The sequence below is a fragment of the Taudactylus pleione genome, unplaced genomic scaffold (assembly GCF_031769625.1).
Source record: "Taudactylus pleione unplaced genomic scaffold, aTauple2 ptg001353l, whole genome shotgun sequence".
Lineage (NCBI taxonomy): Eukaryota > Metazoa > Chordata > Amphibia > Anura > Myobatrachidae > Taudactylus > Taudactylus pleione.
This window is the reverse complement of record NW_028285753.1, coordinates 714,430-731,729: the sequence shown is the minus strand read 5'-3', so window position 1 is coordinate 731,729 and position 17,300 is coordinate 714,430. Positions and strand designations below refer to the sequence as shown.

The 17,300-nt window shown below is 51.5% G+C and overlaps 1 protein-coding gene across 1 annotated transcript in view; it reads right to left on the bottom strand.

Moving 5' to 3' along the window:
• IARS1 (isoleucyl-tRNA synthetase 1) overlaps window positions 1-17,300 on the bottom strand; it is a 177,541-nt gene that overhangs the window by 47,226 nt on the left and 113,015 nt on the right. Inside the window, exon 19 of the mRNA XM_088463393.1 lies at window positions 5,446-5,590. Coding sequence (XP_088319519.1) covers window positions 5,446-5,590 — 145 coding nt within the window. The remainder of the gene's footprint in view (window positions 1-5,445; window positions 5,591-17,300) is intronic.

The following is a 17,300-nucleotide window of genomic DNA, read 5'->3' as shown; positions in this document are numbered from 1 at the left end:
TGTATAGCTTTCTGGATTTGTAAGGCCCTGTTCGGGTCTGACTAAGGGCCCACACATGTAAAGAGGCCGCCTGAGCAAAGAGAGGGCATACCCTCCTACCCACGTAGCCGCGGCAACTTGACACTAGTACCGGGCGAACTGAGAAAATCGGTATCTCCCAGTGGTAGGCCTGTCTCGTCAGGCTGAAGCTATATCTGTAGGTTCAGAAGCAGAATCGGCTGGCAGTCCAGGCCTGCTCGGTACTGGATATGTCGGCCCTTGTAGAGGCCGACAGTCTACGAAGAAACAGACCTTTAGGCTGACCCAGAGGACAAAAAGACTTAACAGACTTAGTCTGAGGCCTTGTAGTGGGCATAGCTGAAGGCGGTAAACTTGTCGTTAGTAATACTGCCAATGTTACTACAATCTTGTCAAGGTCAGGACCAAACAAGATCTACCCTATAGATGGTATCTGCACCTCTGCATTCCCAGAGCGCAGCCATAGGGTATTACGGAGGATACCGTCGCAGCCGGAACTCTGAAAGATAGAAGACTGGTATCCAATATAGGCATTTCCACCTATGACAACTGCATATATTACGAGAGCGACCAATTACATTTGAACCCCAGACGTGATGGAGGGGAAAAAACATTACAAATGCATCAGCTCAGTATGCAATAGTATTAACCAACCATGCTATAGCCATGGTAGGATGGGCAACAACCCCTGAAAGCGAGTATACTGATGTCAGGCAGAGTTACCACATACGGATCCGAAGAATCCGACCACGCAGGAATGGGAGGCGTAGTAACGTCTGTAATCAGACGAGTAACACGCCCATCCACCCCAGGAGGGGCTCCTGATGACCCTCAGGGAATTTGGGACAGGAGGCCAAACACTGTTGTAATACTTCGTATCTAGCGACAGCCAGAGTCCCGCCATGCGATCCACCAGCTAGTCAGCAACAGGGAACCCGAAGGCACGTAAGACTGAGGGTGTATGATACAGGTGCAGGTCAACATTCACTCTAACCAGAATGGACCCGCTACCAGCCCTAAAGCCCTAAAGCAGGGATAATAAAACCTGAAATAGGCTTCTCCCCGTGTAAGAGGGAAAGAGCCCAAAACAGTATCCAGTTCACGGCAGAGCCAACTGGGAAGTAACCACAGGGCGTCACCCACGCCAATTTGCGTTTCATAGAAAAACAACATCCACCCAGGGTGGCAGCTGTGGTAATCCCTGCAAGGGGAATGACAGACTATTGTGGCACCAGGGGGAATTCATATACTCGAAAAACCCCTGCAGTGAGCGGTAGTCTGTGTCACAGGGGAAGAGTGCGAGAAACTGCGAGATACCCTGAGATGAAAAGGGCAGTATGGTGAAGTAACCCCAAGTGAGGTACAACAATGGGGCCCGCCCGGCGATCCGCAAGTGAGAGGATCCCGAGAAAACAAACCGCCCAAGGGGGTCGTGAAAGGGGCCGGCACCAGACGACGCCACATACAGAACCCTTTATGAGTCAAATCCTCCGCACTGACACCTGCAGCACATGGCTTGCAGGATAGTAAAAATGGGTGCAGTATAACGCTCTCTCTCCTGGTCAGACCTATCTGATCAATCTTGGCGGAAATATTAAGCAGCGCTATACTGGTCCTGACTGATGCTAAAATTAGCTGCAGGGACCCATTTTCAGCTTATGCAACACACAGTTCCATCTAAAATATGGCAACGTGCAGCACGCAACAGTATGTGACAAACCTCACAAATATTAACGAGTATATAAATGTGAGGTCTCAGAACCACCCTAAGTACAGCTGTATTAGGGCAGATAAAGAAAAGGGATAGATATACACTGACAGGTGAGAGAATAAAGTACAGACAGTCAGCACTAGCATAAGTCACATACAATGCAGAAATATATACATATATACATAAACATGACATATAATATACTGCACTATTACACTGCATTCAACTTACCCAGATTCAGTGTGTGGGAAGGCTACAGCGCTGTGTACACTGACCTGATGGTGAGGTACGCAGGGGGACTGGGCTCACTGCCATCTCCAGAGATTTCTGCTGCACCACAGAGAAATGGCCGCTGTAGACCTCAGAAGAAGCGCGGCCCGCGGAGGAAGCAGCTCAGCGACGCCAGACTAGAATACTGAAAGGCGCGCTGAGCTGAGGGGAGGAGCCGCTGTAACAGGGAAGGCTTGTTCCCCTGGCCGGCTATTAACCCCCGGGACGCGCGCTCCCTGCGCCGATCGTTAAGTCCCTGGTAGTCTAGTGGACACACGGGGTATAGGGGGCCCGCCGCCACTACCGGCGCCTCCGGTCTGTCCCCAGAGATCGGAGGCACAGGACTGCATTTGAAATGCGCGGTGATCCGCGACCTTACCTGCTCCCCGTGGATCCGGCAGCAGTCCTGGGCGCCCACAGAGTCCGGCTAGTACAGGTTCTGGGGTCCCGCTGAGATCCCCAGATCTGTACTGGCGTCTCAGCGCCAGCGGGGTGACGGAGCGGCAGCTTAGACATCCTATGGACAGTCCGACGCTGCCGCTCTGAAGAGTCCAAAGTCTATGGAAAAAACTTTGTCCCTAAAAAAATAAAATAAGCTTAGGGGCTGCTAATCAGCCCCCCTGCGCTAGCGGTGACCCGACTCTGGCCGGGCACAAACTTAAACTGAGGTGCCTCTGGCTTGGGGGGGGGGGGGGGGGGGGGGGGGGGGGGGTTATAGGGAGAGTGGACCCAGTGCATCCTGGGAGCTAAAAGCTTTAACTGCGTGGTGCCCGGATTTGGTTCCCAACCTATACCCCCAAGGTCAATCCTGTGGACCCCCTATGGACCCTGAAGTTGAAAAATGGAATAGCTCTCCAATAGGGATTCTCTCACAAGTATGTATATCTCACACCAACCAAGTGTACATACATGTAATAGGGACTCTCTCAGTTATGTATATCTCGAACTAACCAAGTGTACATACATGTAATAGGGACTCTCTCACAGTTATGTATATCTCGCACCAACCAAGTGTACATACATGTAATAGGGACCATCTCACAGTTATGTACATCTCACACTAACCAAGTGTACATACATGTAATAGGGACCATCTCACAGTTATGTACATCTCACACTAACCAAGTGTACATACATGTAATAGGGACTCTCTGTTATGTATATCTCGCACCAACCAAGTGTACATACATGTAATAGGGACCATCTCACAGTTATGTACATCTCACACTAACCAAGTGTACATACATGTAATAGGGACTATCTCAGTTATGTATATCTCGCACCAACCAAGTGTACATACATGTAATAGGGACCATCTCACAGTTATGTATATCTCACACTAACCAAGTGTACATACATGTAATAGGGACTATCTCACACTAACCAAGTGTACATACATGTAATAGGGACTCTCTGTTATGTATATTTCACACTAACCAAGTGTACATACATGTAATAGGGACTCTCTCAGTTATGTATATCTCGCACCAACCAAGTGTACATACATGTAATAGGGACCATCTCACAGTTATGTACATCTCACACTAACAAAGTGTACATACATGTAATAGGGACCATCTCACAGTTATGTACATCTCACACTAACCAAGTGTACATACATGTAATAGGGACTCTCAGTTATGTATATCTCGCACCAACCAAGTGTACATACATGTAATAGGGACCATCTCACAGTTATGTACATCTCACACTAACCAAGTGTACATACATGTAATAGGGACCATCTCACAGTTATGTATGATCTCGCACCAGATAAGTGTACCCACATGTAATAGGGACTATCTCAGTTATGTATATCTCACACTAACCAAGTGTACATACATGTAATAGGGACTATCTCAGTTATGTATATCTCGCACCAACCAAGTGTACATACATGTAATAGGGACCATCTCACAGTTATGTACATCTCACACTAACCAAGTGTACATACATGTAATAGGGACTCTCTCAGTTATGTATATCTCGCACCAACCAAGTGTACATACATGTAATAGGGACCATCTCACAGTTATGTATGATCTCGCACCAGATAAGTGTACCCACATGTAATAGGGACTATCTCAGTTATGTATATCTCACACTAACCAAGTGTACCCACATGTAATAGGGACTATCTCAGTTATGTATATCTCACACTAACCAAGTGTACATACATGTAATAGGGACTCTCTGTTATGTATATCTCACACTAACCAAGTGTACATACATGTAATAGGGACTCTCTCAGTTATGTATATCTCACACTAACCAAGTGTACATACATGTAATAAGGACCATCTCAGTTATGTATGATCTCGCACTAACCAAGTGTACATACATGTAATAAGGACCATCTCAGTTATGTATGATCTCGCACTAACCAAGTGTACATACATGTAATAAGGACCATCTCAGTTATGTATATCTCACACTAACCAAGTGTACATACATGTAATAGGGACCATCTCACAGTTATGTATATCTCACACTAACCAAGTGTACATACATGTAATAAGGACCATCTCAGTTATGTATATCTCACACTAACCAAGTGTACATACATGTAATAAGGACCATCTCAGTTATGTATATCTCACACTAACCAAGTGTACATACATGTAATAGGGACTCTCTCACAGGTATGTATGTCTAGCACAAACCAATTGTACATACATGTAATAGTGACGATCCCAGAGTTATGTATGATCTTGCATCAACCAATCCAGTAGTCAATCTAGTCACAAAATAAAGATCATGTTGGGAGAGAATCCCTGATGTGTTTTGTGTTCTTGGTTATAACTAGATCCCGTATTTACATCATTGTGTCAGTGCTAAAAGCTGGTGCATTAATCCTTTATCTGTGCAATTCAACCAAATAACTTTTGCACAATCATACTGTGCACATAATCTATGTACATATCAGCACAGTGCTTATGTTGCATTAAGCATTTAACCTCTAAACAAAAGGAACGTACTTTTACAATTGTATATTTGCAGGTGGATTTGGATAGTATTAGCGCTGTAATGGATATTTGCTATATGAATATTTCTGTTTGTTTTTTAGGAGGACTCTCCTATAATTCATGGCTGCACATATTTCATTTCCTTACAGCTGTATTATATTGTTCTAGAATCTCATCATTCTGGTTCATTTTTCATGGATTCCTTGATCTAGTAAATACTGAGTGACAAATATACAAGCTGTTATCTATTACTGTCATTTACAAGCTGTTCCCACACAACAGTACATCAGTGTTCTCATTGTGTAACTAGTCACAATTCTACTACACTGTAGCTGGCCTGCGCCATGGACAAATCGCGTATCTGAAGCAGAGCGCCAGCCTGGCGGAGCAGCAGGAGGGCTCTCAGGTTAGCAATGTATTCATGTATACCCAGGAGGACATTATAACTAATATAATATCGTACTAGCTCAGGCCTGGTACCTTGTGCAGCCGGTAAAAATTCTGCATCAGAAAACGGAAGGCGTTGTACCATGGCAAGAAGACGTCCTTCAATACATCGCGAACCCCATCTTCCTTAAACCGCAGATTCTCTGCTCTCACAACAGGAGAATTTATCAGATATAACCTGGAAATAGTCACCAACAGGCAGGGTCAGGGGGAGACCAAAGATATAAATTCACACTGCTCTTCAGTTCCCTGAGACAACTCATCGGGCACAAAAGCTTTGCAGGATCCCTCAGTCCTCAGGTTTATTAATATACAGCTCATGTAACCAGCACTAAATTCTCAGTATATGCATCATATAATTCCTGCAACTGCAGAGCGCAGCCATCCTAGGTGTCCCCAGGCATCTCTCCAGTGCTGTCCCCAGGCATCTCTCCAGTGCTGACCCCAGATGTCTCCCCAGCAAAGTACATAGATTGCCCTTTAGGGAATTGGTATGAAATACCGCCAGCCCGACATCAGCAGAGATCCCGGCAGCGGAAGTCCGACAGCGCTGGAAATCCCGATCGTGGATAGGTAAGTATTGTCTAACCTAACCCCCCTAACCCTAACCCTCCTTAGGGGTGCCTAACCCTAACCTCCCCCCCAAGTGCCTAACCCTAACCACCCCCTTCCCCGCTGCCTAAACCTAAGTCCCCCGGGGGGGTGCCTAACCCTAAGTCCCCCCCCCGGGATGCCTAACCCTAACCCTCCCTCCCCCTAGCCTAACCCTTACCCTCCTGGGGGGTGCCTAACCCTAAGTCCCCTCCTGGGAGCCCTAAACCTAACCCCCCCCCCCCCCACGGCTGTCCGCTCGCTGCGCCCGGAATCACTACGATCGGGATGCCGGGCGCCGGTCTCCCGGCGTCGGGGAAAAACCGGGCGTCTACATCTAGATGCCCGGCATTTCACCCTTGCCGGGATATGACAGTTGGGAAGCCGGCTGCGGGTATTTAGGCAGTTGGCTTCCCGATTGCATACCCTTCAGTGGCGAGGAAAGTCTTCACGCGGCAGGGAGAGACGGCACTGCCACTTTCCTGTATACCTGTACAAGGAGATGGCCCAGGAATTTAGCATTGTGTACAGTATACAGAAACGTCGGGAGTATACACATTCTGCTACTAGAATTAGAACTCAAACAATGCGAAACAGCACAGGACAACTAGTGTAACTATACATACACTGGTATATAACAAGAGATATGGTAAGAACTTACCTTTGTTATCTCTGTTTCTACGAAGTCCATAGGGTCCACAGGGTTGACCTTGGGGTTATAGCTGGAACAGGATCCATGGGCACCACACAGTTAAGCTTTTAGCTCCCAGGATGCACTTGGGTCCTCCTCTATACCCCGCCCCCGAGCCACAGGCACCTCAGTTGGTAAGCAGCCTAGGCCGGAGGAGAATATGGAACAGAGAGAAGGAAGACTGGAACACACAAGAAACCATACTCACAGCAATAGGAGACGGAAAACCGGTGACCAGCCACACAGCCCATTTGAAGCCAGGTGCGTCAGGGCGGGCGCCCTGTGGACCCTATGGACTTCGTAGAAACAGAGATAACAAAGGTAAGTTCTTACCATATCTCTTGTTTTCTACTTCAGGGTCCATAGGGGGTCCACAGGGTTGACCTTGGGGATGTCCCAAAGCAGTACAACTAAGGGCGGGGACGCTCCTGTGCTGAAAGGAGTACCCGGCGCCCAAAGGATGCATCCTGAGAGGCAAAGGTGTCAAACACATAGAACCTCAAAAACGTTTGAATTGAAGACCAAGTGGCCGCCCTACACAGCTGAACAGCAGAAGCGCCACGTCTAGCAGCCCAAGAGGGACCCACAGAACGAGTGGAATGAGCCTTAACAGAGGCTGGCACAGGTAAGCCCTCCTGTGCATAAGCCTCACAAATAACGGAACGAAGCCAACGGGCTAACGTTTGTTTGTTGGCAGGCCAACCCCTCTTGTGAAAACCAAAGAGGATAAACAAGGAATCAGACTTCCTAACCGAAGCCGTCCGGTCTACATAAATTCTAAGCGCCCGGACCACATCTAAGGAAGTCTCACCAGCTGAAAGATCAGGGGACTGAAAAGCTGGCACAACAAGTTCCTGATTAATATGGAACTTCGAGACCACTTTGGGCAAAAACTCAGGACGAGTGCGGAGCACCGCTCTGTCCTGGTGAAAAATCAGGAAAGGAGGGCGACAGGAAAGCGCCCCCAATTCAGACACCCTCCTGGCCGAAGCAATTGCCAGGAGAAAAACCGTCTTAAATGTCAGCCACTTGAGCTCCACCGCCTCAAAAGGCTCAAACGGAGGACCCTGCAGGACCCGTAGCACCACCGCCAAGTCCCAAGGAGCCACAGGAGGCACAAAGGGAGGCTGGATCCTGAGAACACCTTGGAAAAAGGTGTGAACGTCTGGTAGTATTGCAATCCGCCGTTGAAACCACACGGACAAGGCGGACACATGAACCTTCAGAGATGCAAGGCGTAAGCCGAGATCCAATCCTGACTGAAGAAATTCCAAGATCCTAGAAACTCGGAACACCTGAGGATCATAAAGTCTGGACTCACACCACTGAAAGTAAGTGTGCCACACTCTGTGATAAATCCGTGCTGAAGCAGGCTTGCGTGCCCTGAGCATCGTACCAATAACCGAACTGGAGAAGCCCCGAGACCTCAAGACGGCTGTCTCAAGAGCCACGCCGTCAAAGACAGCCGACCCAGATCCGGGTAAAGGCAGGGCCCCTGAGACAACAGGTCCCGACGTTGAGGAAGAAGGTACGGAGCGTCGATGGAGAGGCTCCTCAGATCGGAGTACCAAGGACGTCTGGGCCACGCCGGAGCTACCAGCACGAGCATGCCGCCGTCCTGCTTGAATTTCCGCAGAACCCGAGGAAGCAGGGATATCGGAGGAAACAGATACGCCAGGTGAAACGTCCATGTCACCGACCGCGCGTCCACCAGACTTGCACCTGCGTCTCTTGTCCTTGACCCGTAAACGGGCAACTTGTGATTGTGACGGGAGGCCATCAAGTCCAGCTCCGGCAGTCCCCACCTGTCCACGAGTAGCTGAAACACCTCTGGGTGAAGCGACCATTCCCCGGGATGCACGTCGTGACGGCTGAGGAAGTCCGCCTCCCAATTGAGGACTCCGGGGATGAAGACCGCCGAGATCGCTGGAATGTGACCCTCCGCCCAAGACAGGATACGAGACACCTCCGACATCGCTGCCTGACTGCGAGTTCCGCCTTGGTGATTGATATACGCCACCGTGGTGGCGTTGTCGGACTGCACCTGTACCGCCCTTCCGTGAAGAGCGGGGCTGGACGACTGCAGGGCCTTGTATACTGCCCGCAGTTCCAGGATGTTGATGGGGAGAAGTGCTTCTTCCGCTGACCAACGACCCTGAAGCGACAAAGAGCCGGTCACTGCCCCCCAACCCCGGAGACTGGCATCCGTCGTGAGCAGGACCCAGTCCGGGATCCAAAATGGGCGCCCCTCGACCAGATGAGCTGTCTGAAGCCACCAAGCCAAAGATAGCCGAACGTCCGGAGACAACACCAGCACCTGAGAGCGGATCCGGTGAGGTAACCCGTTCCATTCTGATAGAATCAGCCCCTGCAGGGGCCGGGAATGGAACTGGGCAAATTCCACCATGTCGAATGTCGACACCATGGACCCCAGAACTCTCATAGCCGAATGGACCGACAGGCGGCAACGGCTCAGGCAACTGCGTATCCGCAGCTGTAGTGAGGCGACCTTCTCCGGAGTCAGGAAGATCCTTTGCTGACGCGAATCCAGCAGGGCTCCCAAATGAACCATCCGCTGTGATGGAATCAGAGAGGACTTTTTCCAATTTATCAACCACCCGTGTGCTTGCAGGCAAGCGATCGTCAGGTGGAGATGTTGAAGCAGTACCTCCGGGGAGCTCGCCAGCAACAGGAGGTCGTCCAGGTACGGCAGCAGCCGTACATTCTGGTTCCGAAGATGTGCGGCCATGACCGCCATAATCTTCGTGAACACCCTCGGTGCGGTGGAGAGACCAAAGGGTAGCGCCCGGAACTGATAGTGGTGTTGAAGGATAGCGAACCTCAGATACCGCTGGTGTGAAGATGCTATCGGAACATGGAGGTAGGCGTCCTGGATGTCCAGGGACACCATGTAATCCCCCGGTTCCATCGCCAGAATGATGGAACGTAACGTTTCCATCCTGAACTTGGGAACTCTGAGGAATTTGTTCAGAGACTTCAAGTTGAGGATAGGGCGATGAGAACCATTGGGTTTCTGCACCAGAAACAGAGACAAATAATACCCCGTCCCTCGTTGTGATAGAGGAACGGGAACAATGACCCCTGCTTTCAGCAAGGACTCTATAGCCTCCTGAACCTGTAACGCCTTGGTCTTGTTCTGAGAAGGACTTGTGCAGAAAAACTGGTGGGGTGGTCTGTGCCGAAAAGACAGGGCGTACCCCTGGGAGACCACTTCTCGAACCCAGGCATCCGTGGTGGTATTGTGCCAGCACTGGGCAAATAGAAGAAGTCGGCCTCCCACTCTGAGGTCCCCCAGAGGGAGGCCCGTCCCATCAGGCCGCAGGTTTATCTTCCTGCTTGGAAGAAGGGCGCCGAGCACTCCATGCTTGCTTCTTGGGTTTAGAGGCCGTCTTACTCGCAGACTGTCTCGGGAAGGACTGACCTTTCGCCTTACCCTGAACCCGAAAGGAACGAAAAGCCGAACTCCGAACCTTAGCAGGCAGTGCCGCCGAAGGGAGGAAGGCCGACTTGGATTTAGCCAGGGTGTCCACTATTTTGTCCAAGTCCGGACCAAATAGTAATTCCCCATTGAAAGGTAAGGCCTCCAGACCTTTCTTTGAATCAGAGTCCGCTCTCCAGGACCGCAACCATAAGGATCGGCGGGCAGACACCGCTGCAGCCGATACCCGCGAGGTCAGCAGACTAGCATCTAAAGAAGCTTCTCCAATGTAAGAAGCGGCGTCCCTCATTTGTCCCAACAACGCCCGCTGGACATCCGGAGCGTCGTCCGGGAAGGTATCTTCCAATGCATTGGCCCACCCCTCAATGGCCTTGGCCACCCAGGAAATGGCCATGGACGGTCGGGCCACCGCCCCGGAGAGGGAGTAAATAGACTTTAAGCAAGTCTCAACTTTCCTGTCCGTGGGATCCTTCAGCGAGGATATCGACGGTAATGGTAAGGTGGCGCCCCGAGTTAAACGGGTGACATGGGAATCCACCGCCGGTGGAGTTTCCCATTTTTTACAATGTGCCTCAGGGAAGGGGTAATTAGAAGCCAACCGCTTCTGAGGAAGGAATCTCTTACTGGGCGCCTGCCAAGCTACCGCCATATGATCCGTCAACTGATCCGACAGGGGAAACACCGCAGAAGCCACCTTAGTTTTTTTGAAACTAGGAAACTTCGACCTAGGAACCGGTGCCTCATCCTCTATAAGAAGAATAGCTCGCACCGCCCTAACTAGTGCTCGCACATTAATGGACGACTTGGTATCCATTTCCTGGACCGAGGCGTCTGAGTCAGTGTCATCAGGGACCTCCCCATCATCTGAGGAACCCTCTGAGTCCGATACCTGAGCAGCCCGTGTCATGAGTGGGCGTTTAGAAATCCTAGAAGGCATGTCAGTCTGCAACATTGACTGAAAAGCCGAGGAAGCGGCCGCCAAATTTTGCACGGAGTTGGAGAGCACATCCACCCATGGTGGAGGCGTCGCCATAGGGGCCTGAAAAGGTACCACAGGCTGCTGCGGCACAGGGGAAGCCTGTATATACATAGGCAACCCCGCATAGGGACCTACTGATTGAGACCCAGGAGGACTCCGCAATAACTGCGGGACACCCGGGGAATGGGGGATGGTCGGCTGGGGCAACACCCTAGTAGGGAGAGCAGTCGGGACCGACAGACGGTCCGCAATAGACACCAGCACTTGAGAAAACATCGCCCACGGTGGTTCCTGCGCCAGAGAAGGTCTGGATGGGCCAGGAGCCACCTGGCATCGACTACACAGGCCATCCTGTGACAAATCCTCCCTATCTACTCCTGCAGAACAGCGTCCGCAGGAGGCCAACACCGGAGCCACTGAGCGCTCAACCTCCTCGTCTGACATGACAGAATATATTATATATCTGGCACCAGGGTAGAAGTAAAACGCACTCACCGGTGTGCTGAACAACAGCCCACAATATGGCACTGAGTAGCACACAACTGTATGTGACGGACCTCACAAATACGTGATCTATATAAGTGAGGTCAGTAGAAACGCCCCTCCCCCACACACCTGCAGGGCTTGTAGGAGAAGTAAAGGGATAGGTATAAGCTGACAGTAAGCGGAAAATAAGCACAGACAGGCAGCACTAGCAAAAAGTCACATACCATGCAGGAAGATATACTCACTGCACCTTTACACTACAATCAACCTGCCCAGATTCAGTGTCTGGGAGGGCTATAGTGCTGTGTACGCTGTCCTTAATCAGGGGAGAGGTACACAGGGGGACCGGTCCGCGTGCTCCCTGAGATCTGCGCTGCCACTGGGAAAATGGCCGCTGGAGACATCAGAGGAGGAGTGGCCGAGGAATCTGCAGCTCAGCGACGCCAGACTCCGTGCTGAAAGGCGCGCGCTGAGCTGAGGGGAGGAGCCGCTGACAGGGAAGGCTTCCTCCCCTGGCTGGCCATTAACCCCAGGGATGCTGGCTTCCCGCTTGCCGGTTATCCCTGGTGGTCTAGTGGTCCCACGGGTTATGGGGGGGCCCGCCGCCACTGCCAGCAGCCTCCGGTCTGTCCCCCGGACCGGAGGCTAAAGGACTGCATTTAAGGCATTCCGCGCGCCGCCGCTAGCCAGCGACGCGCGGCTTACCTGAATCCCCGGCGACTCCGGCAGCAGTCCTGGGAGGTAGACAGAGTCCGGCTAGTACGGACTCTGTCCTCCCGCCGCGATCCCCAGATCAGTACTGGCGTCGCGGCGCCAGTCGGGGATCAGAGCGGCAGCGTGGGCGTCTGTACAGACAGCCCTTCGCTGCCGTCTGTAGTAAAAATAGATTAAAAATAAATAAAATCCAACTTAAAATAAAAAGCTTCTGGGGGCTGCTCCTGCAGCCCCCCTGCGCGGTGACCGACTCCGGCCGGGCACCAGCTTACACTGAGGTGCCTGTGGCTCGGGGGCGGGGTATAGAGGAGGACCCAAGTGCATCCTGGGAGCTAAAAGCTTAACTGTGTGGTGCCCATGGATCCTGTTCCAGCTATAACCCCAAGGTCAACCCTGTGGACCCCCTATGGACCCTGAAGTAGAAACACACAGGGCTGAGAGCTACCAGCACAGGACACGTAGTGTAACTATACATACACTGGTATATACACACAGGGCTGAGAGCTGCCAGCACAGGACATGTAGTGTAACTATACATACACTGGTATAACAAGAGATATGGTAAGAACTTACCTTTGTTATCTCTGTTTCTACGAAGTCCATAGGGTCCACAGGGTTGACCTTGGGGATATAGCTGGATCAGGATCCATGGGCACCACACAGTTAAGCTTTTAGCTCCCAGGATGCACTTGGGTCCTCCTCTATACCCCGCCCCCGAGCCACAGGCACCTCAGTTGGTAAGCAGCCTAGGCCGGAGGAGAATATGGAACAGAGAGAAGGAAGACTGGAACACACAAGAAACCATACTCACAGAAAAAGGAGACGGAAATACCGGTGACCAGCAACACAGCCCATTAGAAGCCAGGTGCGTCAGGGCGGGCGCCCTGTGGACCCTATGGACTTCGTAGAAACAGAGATAACAAAGGTAAGTTCTTACCATATCTCTTGTTTTCTACTTCAGGGTCCATAGGGGGTCCACAGGGTTGACCTTGGGGATGTCCCAAAGCAGTTCAACTAAGGGCGGGGACGCTCCTGTGCAGAAAGGAGAATCCTGCGCCCGAAGGATGCATCCCGAGAGGCAAAGGTGTCAAACGCATAAAATCTTAGAAACGTTTGAACCGAAGACCAAGTGGCTGCCTTACACAGCTGAACAGCTGAGGCACCACGTTTAGCAGCCCAAGAAGGGCCCACAGAACGAGTGGAATGAGCCTTAACAGAGGCTGGAACAGGTAAATGCTCTCGTATCTAAGCCTCCCTAATAACAGAACAAAACCAACGGGCCAAAGTCTGGTTGTTGGCAGGCCAACCCCTCTTATGAAAACCAAAGAGGACAAACAAGGAGTCGGACTTTCGAGCAGAAGCAGTCCGATCAACATAAACTCTGAGAGCACGGACAATGTCCAACGAAGTCTCCCCTGCTGTAAGATCAGGGGACTGAAAGGCTGGGACCACCAGTTCCTGATTGATATGGAACTTAGAGACAACCTTAGGTAAACACTCAGGACGAGTGCGAAGCACTGCTCTGTCCTGGAGAAAATAATTAAGAAGGGGGGACTACATGAAAGTGCCCCCAACTCGGAAACCCTCCTTGCTGAAGCAATAGCCAGGAGAATCCTGAGAACACCCCGGAAAAAAAGTCTGTACGTCCGGTAACATAGCAATTCTACGTTGGTACCAAACCGATAAAGCAGACACGTGCACCTTCAGAGAGGAAAGGCGTAAACCTAAGTCCAAACCCGACTGAAGAAAAGCCAGAATCCTTGAAACTCTGAATACCTGAGGATCATAAGTTTCTGGACTCACACCACTGAAAGTACGTGTGCCACACTCTATGGTAAATCCTTGCAGAAGCAGGCTTGCGTGCCCTCAGCATGGTGGAAATAACGGAACTAGAAAAGCCCCGGGACCTTAAGACGGCCGTCTCAAGAGCCACGCCGTCAAAGACAGACGACCCAGATCCGGGTAAAGGTAGGGCCCCTGAGACAACAAGTCCTGCCGCTGAGGAGGAAGGTACGGAACGTTGATGGACAGACTCTGTAGGTTGGAGTACCACGGACGTCTTGGCCACGCTGGGGCCACCAGTACCAGAGTGCCTCCGTCCTGATAGAACTTGCGCAGGACCCAAGGCAGAAGGGATATCGGAGGAAACAGATATGCCAGCTGAAACGTCCATCTGACCTACAGAGCGTCCACCAGACTGGCGCCGTCGTCCCTTGTCCTTGACCTGTACACGGGCAACTTGTGACTGTGACGAGAGGCCATCAAGTCCATCTCCGGCAGTCCCTACTTGTCCATGAGTAGTTGGAATACCTCTGGATGAAGCGACCATTCCCCTGGATGCACGTCGTAACGGCTGAGAAAGTCTGCCTCCCAATTGAGGATTCCGGGAATGAAGACTGCAGAGATCGCTGGAAAGTGGCACTCCGCCCAGGTTAGGATGTGAGACACTTCTGCCATCGCAGCCCGGCTGCGAGTTCCTCCCTGGTGATTGATGTACGCCACCGTGGTGGCGTTGTCTGACTGCACTTGCACCGCCCTTCCGTGAAGAGTGGTGCTGGCCGACTGCAGAGCCCTGTACACGGCTCTTAGTTCCAGAACATTAATGGGGAGAGCCGCTTCCTCCGCTGTCCAAAGACCCTGAAGTGACAAGGAGCCTGTCACCGCCCCCCAACCCCGAAGACTGGCATCTGTCGTGAGCCGAACCCAGTCCGGGATCCAAAAGGGGCGAACCTCGAGAAGGTGAGCTGTTTAAAGCCACCAATTCAGGGACTGTCGTACATCCGGAGATAGCACCAGGGTCTGTGACCGGATCCGGTGAGGCAACCCATTCCAGTTTGCTAGAATCAGCCTCTGCAGAGGCCTGGAGTGAAACTGGGCAAATTCCACCATGTCGAATGCCGACACCCTGGAACCCAGCACTCTCATTGCCGAGTGTACCGAAAGACTGGCACAATCCAGGCAACTGCGTATCCGCAACTGTAGGGAAGATACCTTTTCTGGAGTTAGAAAGATCCGCTGCTGATGAGAGTCTAGGAGGGCCCCCAGATGGACCCTCTGCTGAGATGGGATCAGGGATGACTTCCTCCAATTTATTAACCACCCGTGCATCTGCAGACAAGCCACCGTCAGTTGGAGATGTTGCAGCAGAACCTCCGGAGAGCTTGCCAGCAATAGGAGGTCGTCCAGATACGCTAACAACCGTACCCCCTGGTTCCGAAGGTGGGCAGCCATAACTGCCATCACCTTGGTGAACACCCTCGGCGCTGTGGAGAGCCCGGAACTGGTAGTGACGGTGCAACAGAGCGAACCGCAGACACCTCTGATGTGACGTTGCTATCGGCACATGGAGGTAAGCGTCCTGGATATCCAGGGAGACCATGTAATCCCCTGGTTCCATAGCCAGAATTATGGAACACAAGGTTTCCATTCTGAACCTGGGAATCCTGAGAAACCTGTTCAAAGACTTTAAATTTAGAACGGGTCGATGGGAGCCATTGGGTTTCTGTACCAGAAACAGCAGAATAGTACCCCATCCCATGCTGAGATTGTGGAACAGGTACAATGACCCCTGCAGTCAGCAAGGAGTCTATAGCTTCCCTGATCAGCATAGCCTTGGCTATGTCCTGAGAAGGACTCGTGCAGAAAAACTAGTGAGGCGGTCTGCGCCGAAAAGACAGGGCGTACCCCTGGGAGACCACTTCTCGCACCCAGGCATCGGTGGTGGTATTGAACCAGCTCTGGGCGAAATAAAGAAGTCGGCCTCCCCTCTGGGATCCCCCAGAGGGAGGCCAGTCCCATCAGGCGGAAGGCTTATCTTCCTGTTTGGAAGAGGGACGCCTGGCACTCTAAGCTTGTTTCTTGGACCTAGCCAGTCTATCCACGATCCTATCCAAGTCTCGACCAAAAAGTAATTCCCCATTAAAAGGTAAGGCCTCCAGGCCCTTGTTTGAATCAGCGTCTGCTCTCCAGGACCTCAGCCATAAGGAGCGGCGGGCATGCACAGCCGCAGCCGACACCCTAGAGGTTAGCAGACTAGCGTCCAAGGAAGCTTCTCCAATATAAGAAGCCGCATCACTCATCTGTCCTAGTAATGCCCTCTGGACTTCCTGAGTATCCTCAGGAAAAGTGTCCCCTAAGGCATTGGCCCAACCCTAATGGCCTTAGCCACCAGGAAATGGCCCTGGACGGGCGAGCAATTGCTCCCGAGAGGGAATAAATAGACTTAAGGCAAGCCTCAACCTTTCTGTCCGTGGGATCCTTTAACGAGGAAACTGACGGTATTGGCAGCGTAGCACTCTTAATAAGGCGTGTGACATGGGAATCCACCGCCGGTGGAGCTACCCACTTCCTACAATGCGCCTCCGGGAATGGATAATTGGAAGCCAACCTCTTTTGAGGCACAAATCTCTTACTGGGTGTCTGCCAAGCCACCGCCATATGATCCGTTAATTGATCAGATAGGGGGAATACCGCCGAAGTCACCTTAGTTTTTTTTTTTTTTTTTTTTAAACTAGGGAATTTCTACTTAGGATCAGGTGCCTCATCCTCTATTAGGAGAATGGCACGCACCGCCCTAACCAGAGCTCGTACATTAATAGACGACCGAGATTCCAACTCCTGAGCCGAGGTGTACGAATCGGAGTCGTCCTGGACATCACCCTCATCTGAGGACCCCTCAGTGTCCGAAATCTGCGCCGCATGCAACTTATGTGCACGCTTAGACGCCCCTGCAGACCTGTCACTGTGCAGCATCGACTGAAAAGTCGAAGATGCAGCTGCCAGACTCTGGACTGAACTGGAGAGCACGTCCACCCATGGTGGAGGAGCTGCCACATTGGCCTGGAAAGGCATCACAGACTGTTGTGTAGCAGGAGTGGCCTGAAAATAGATAGGCAACCCTGAATAAGGGGCCACAGTCTGTGACCCAGAGGAACTCTGCAATAATTGCGGGGTACACTGGTAATGGG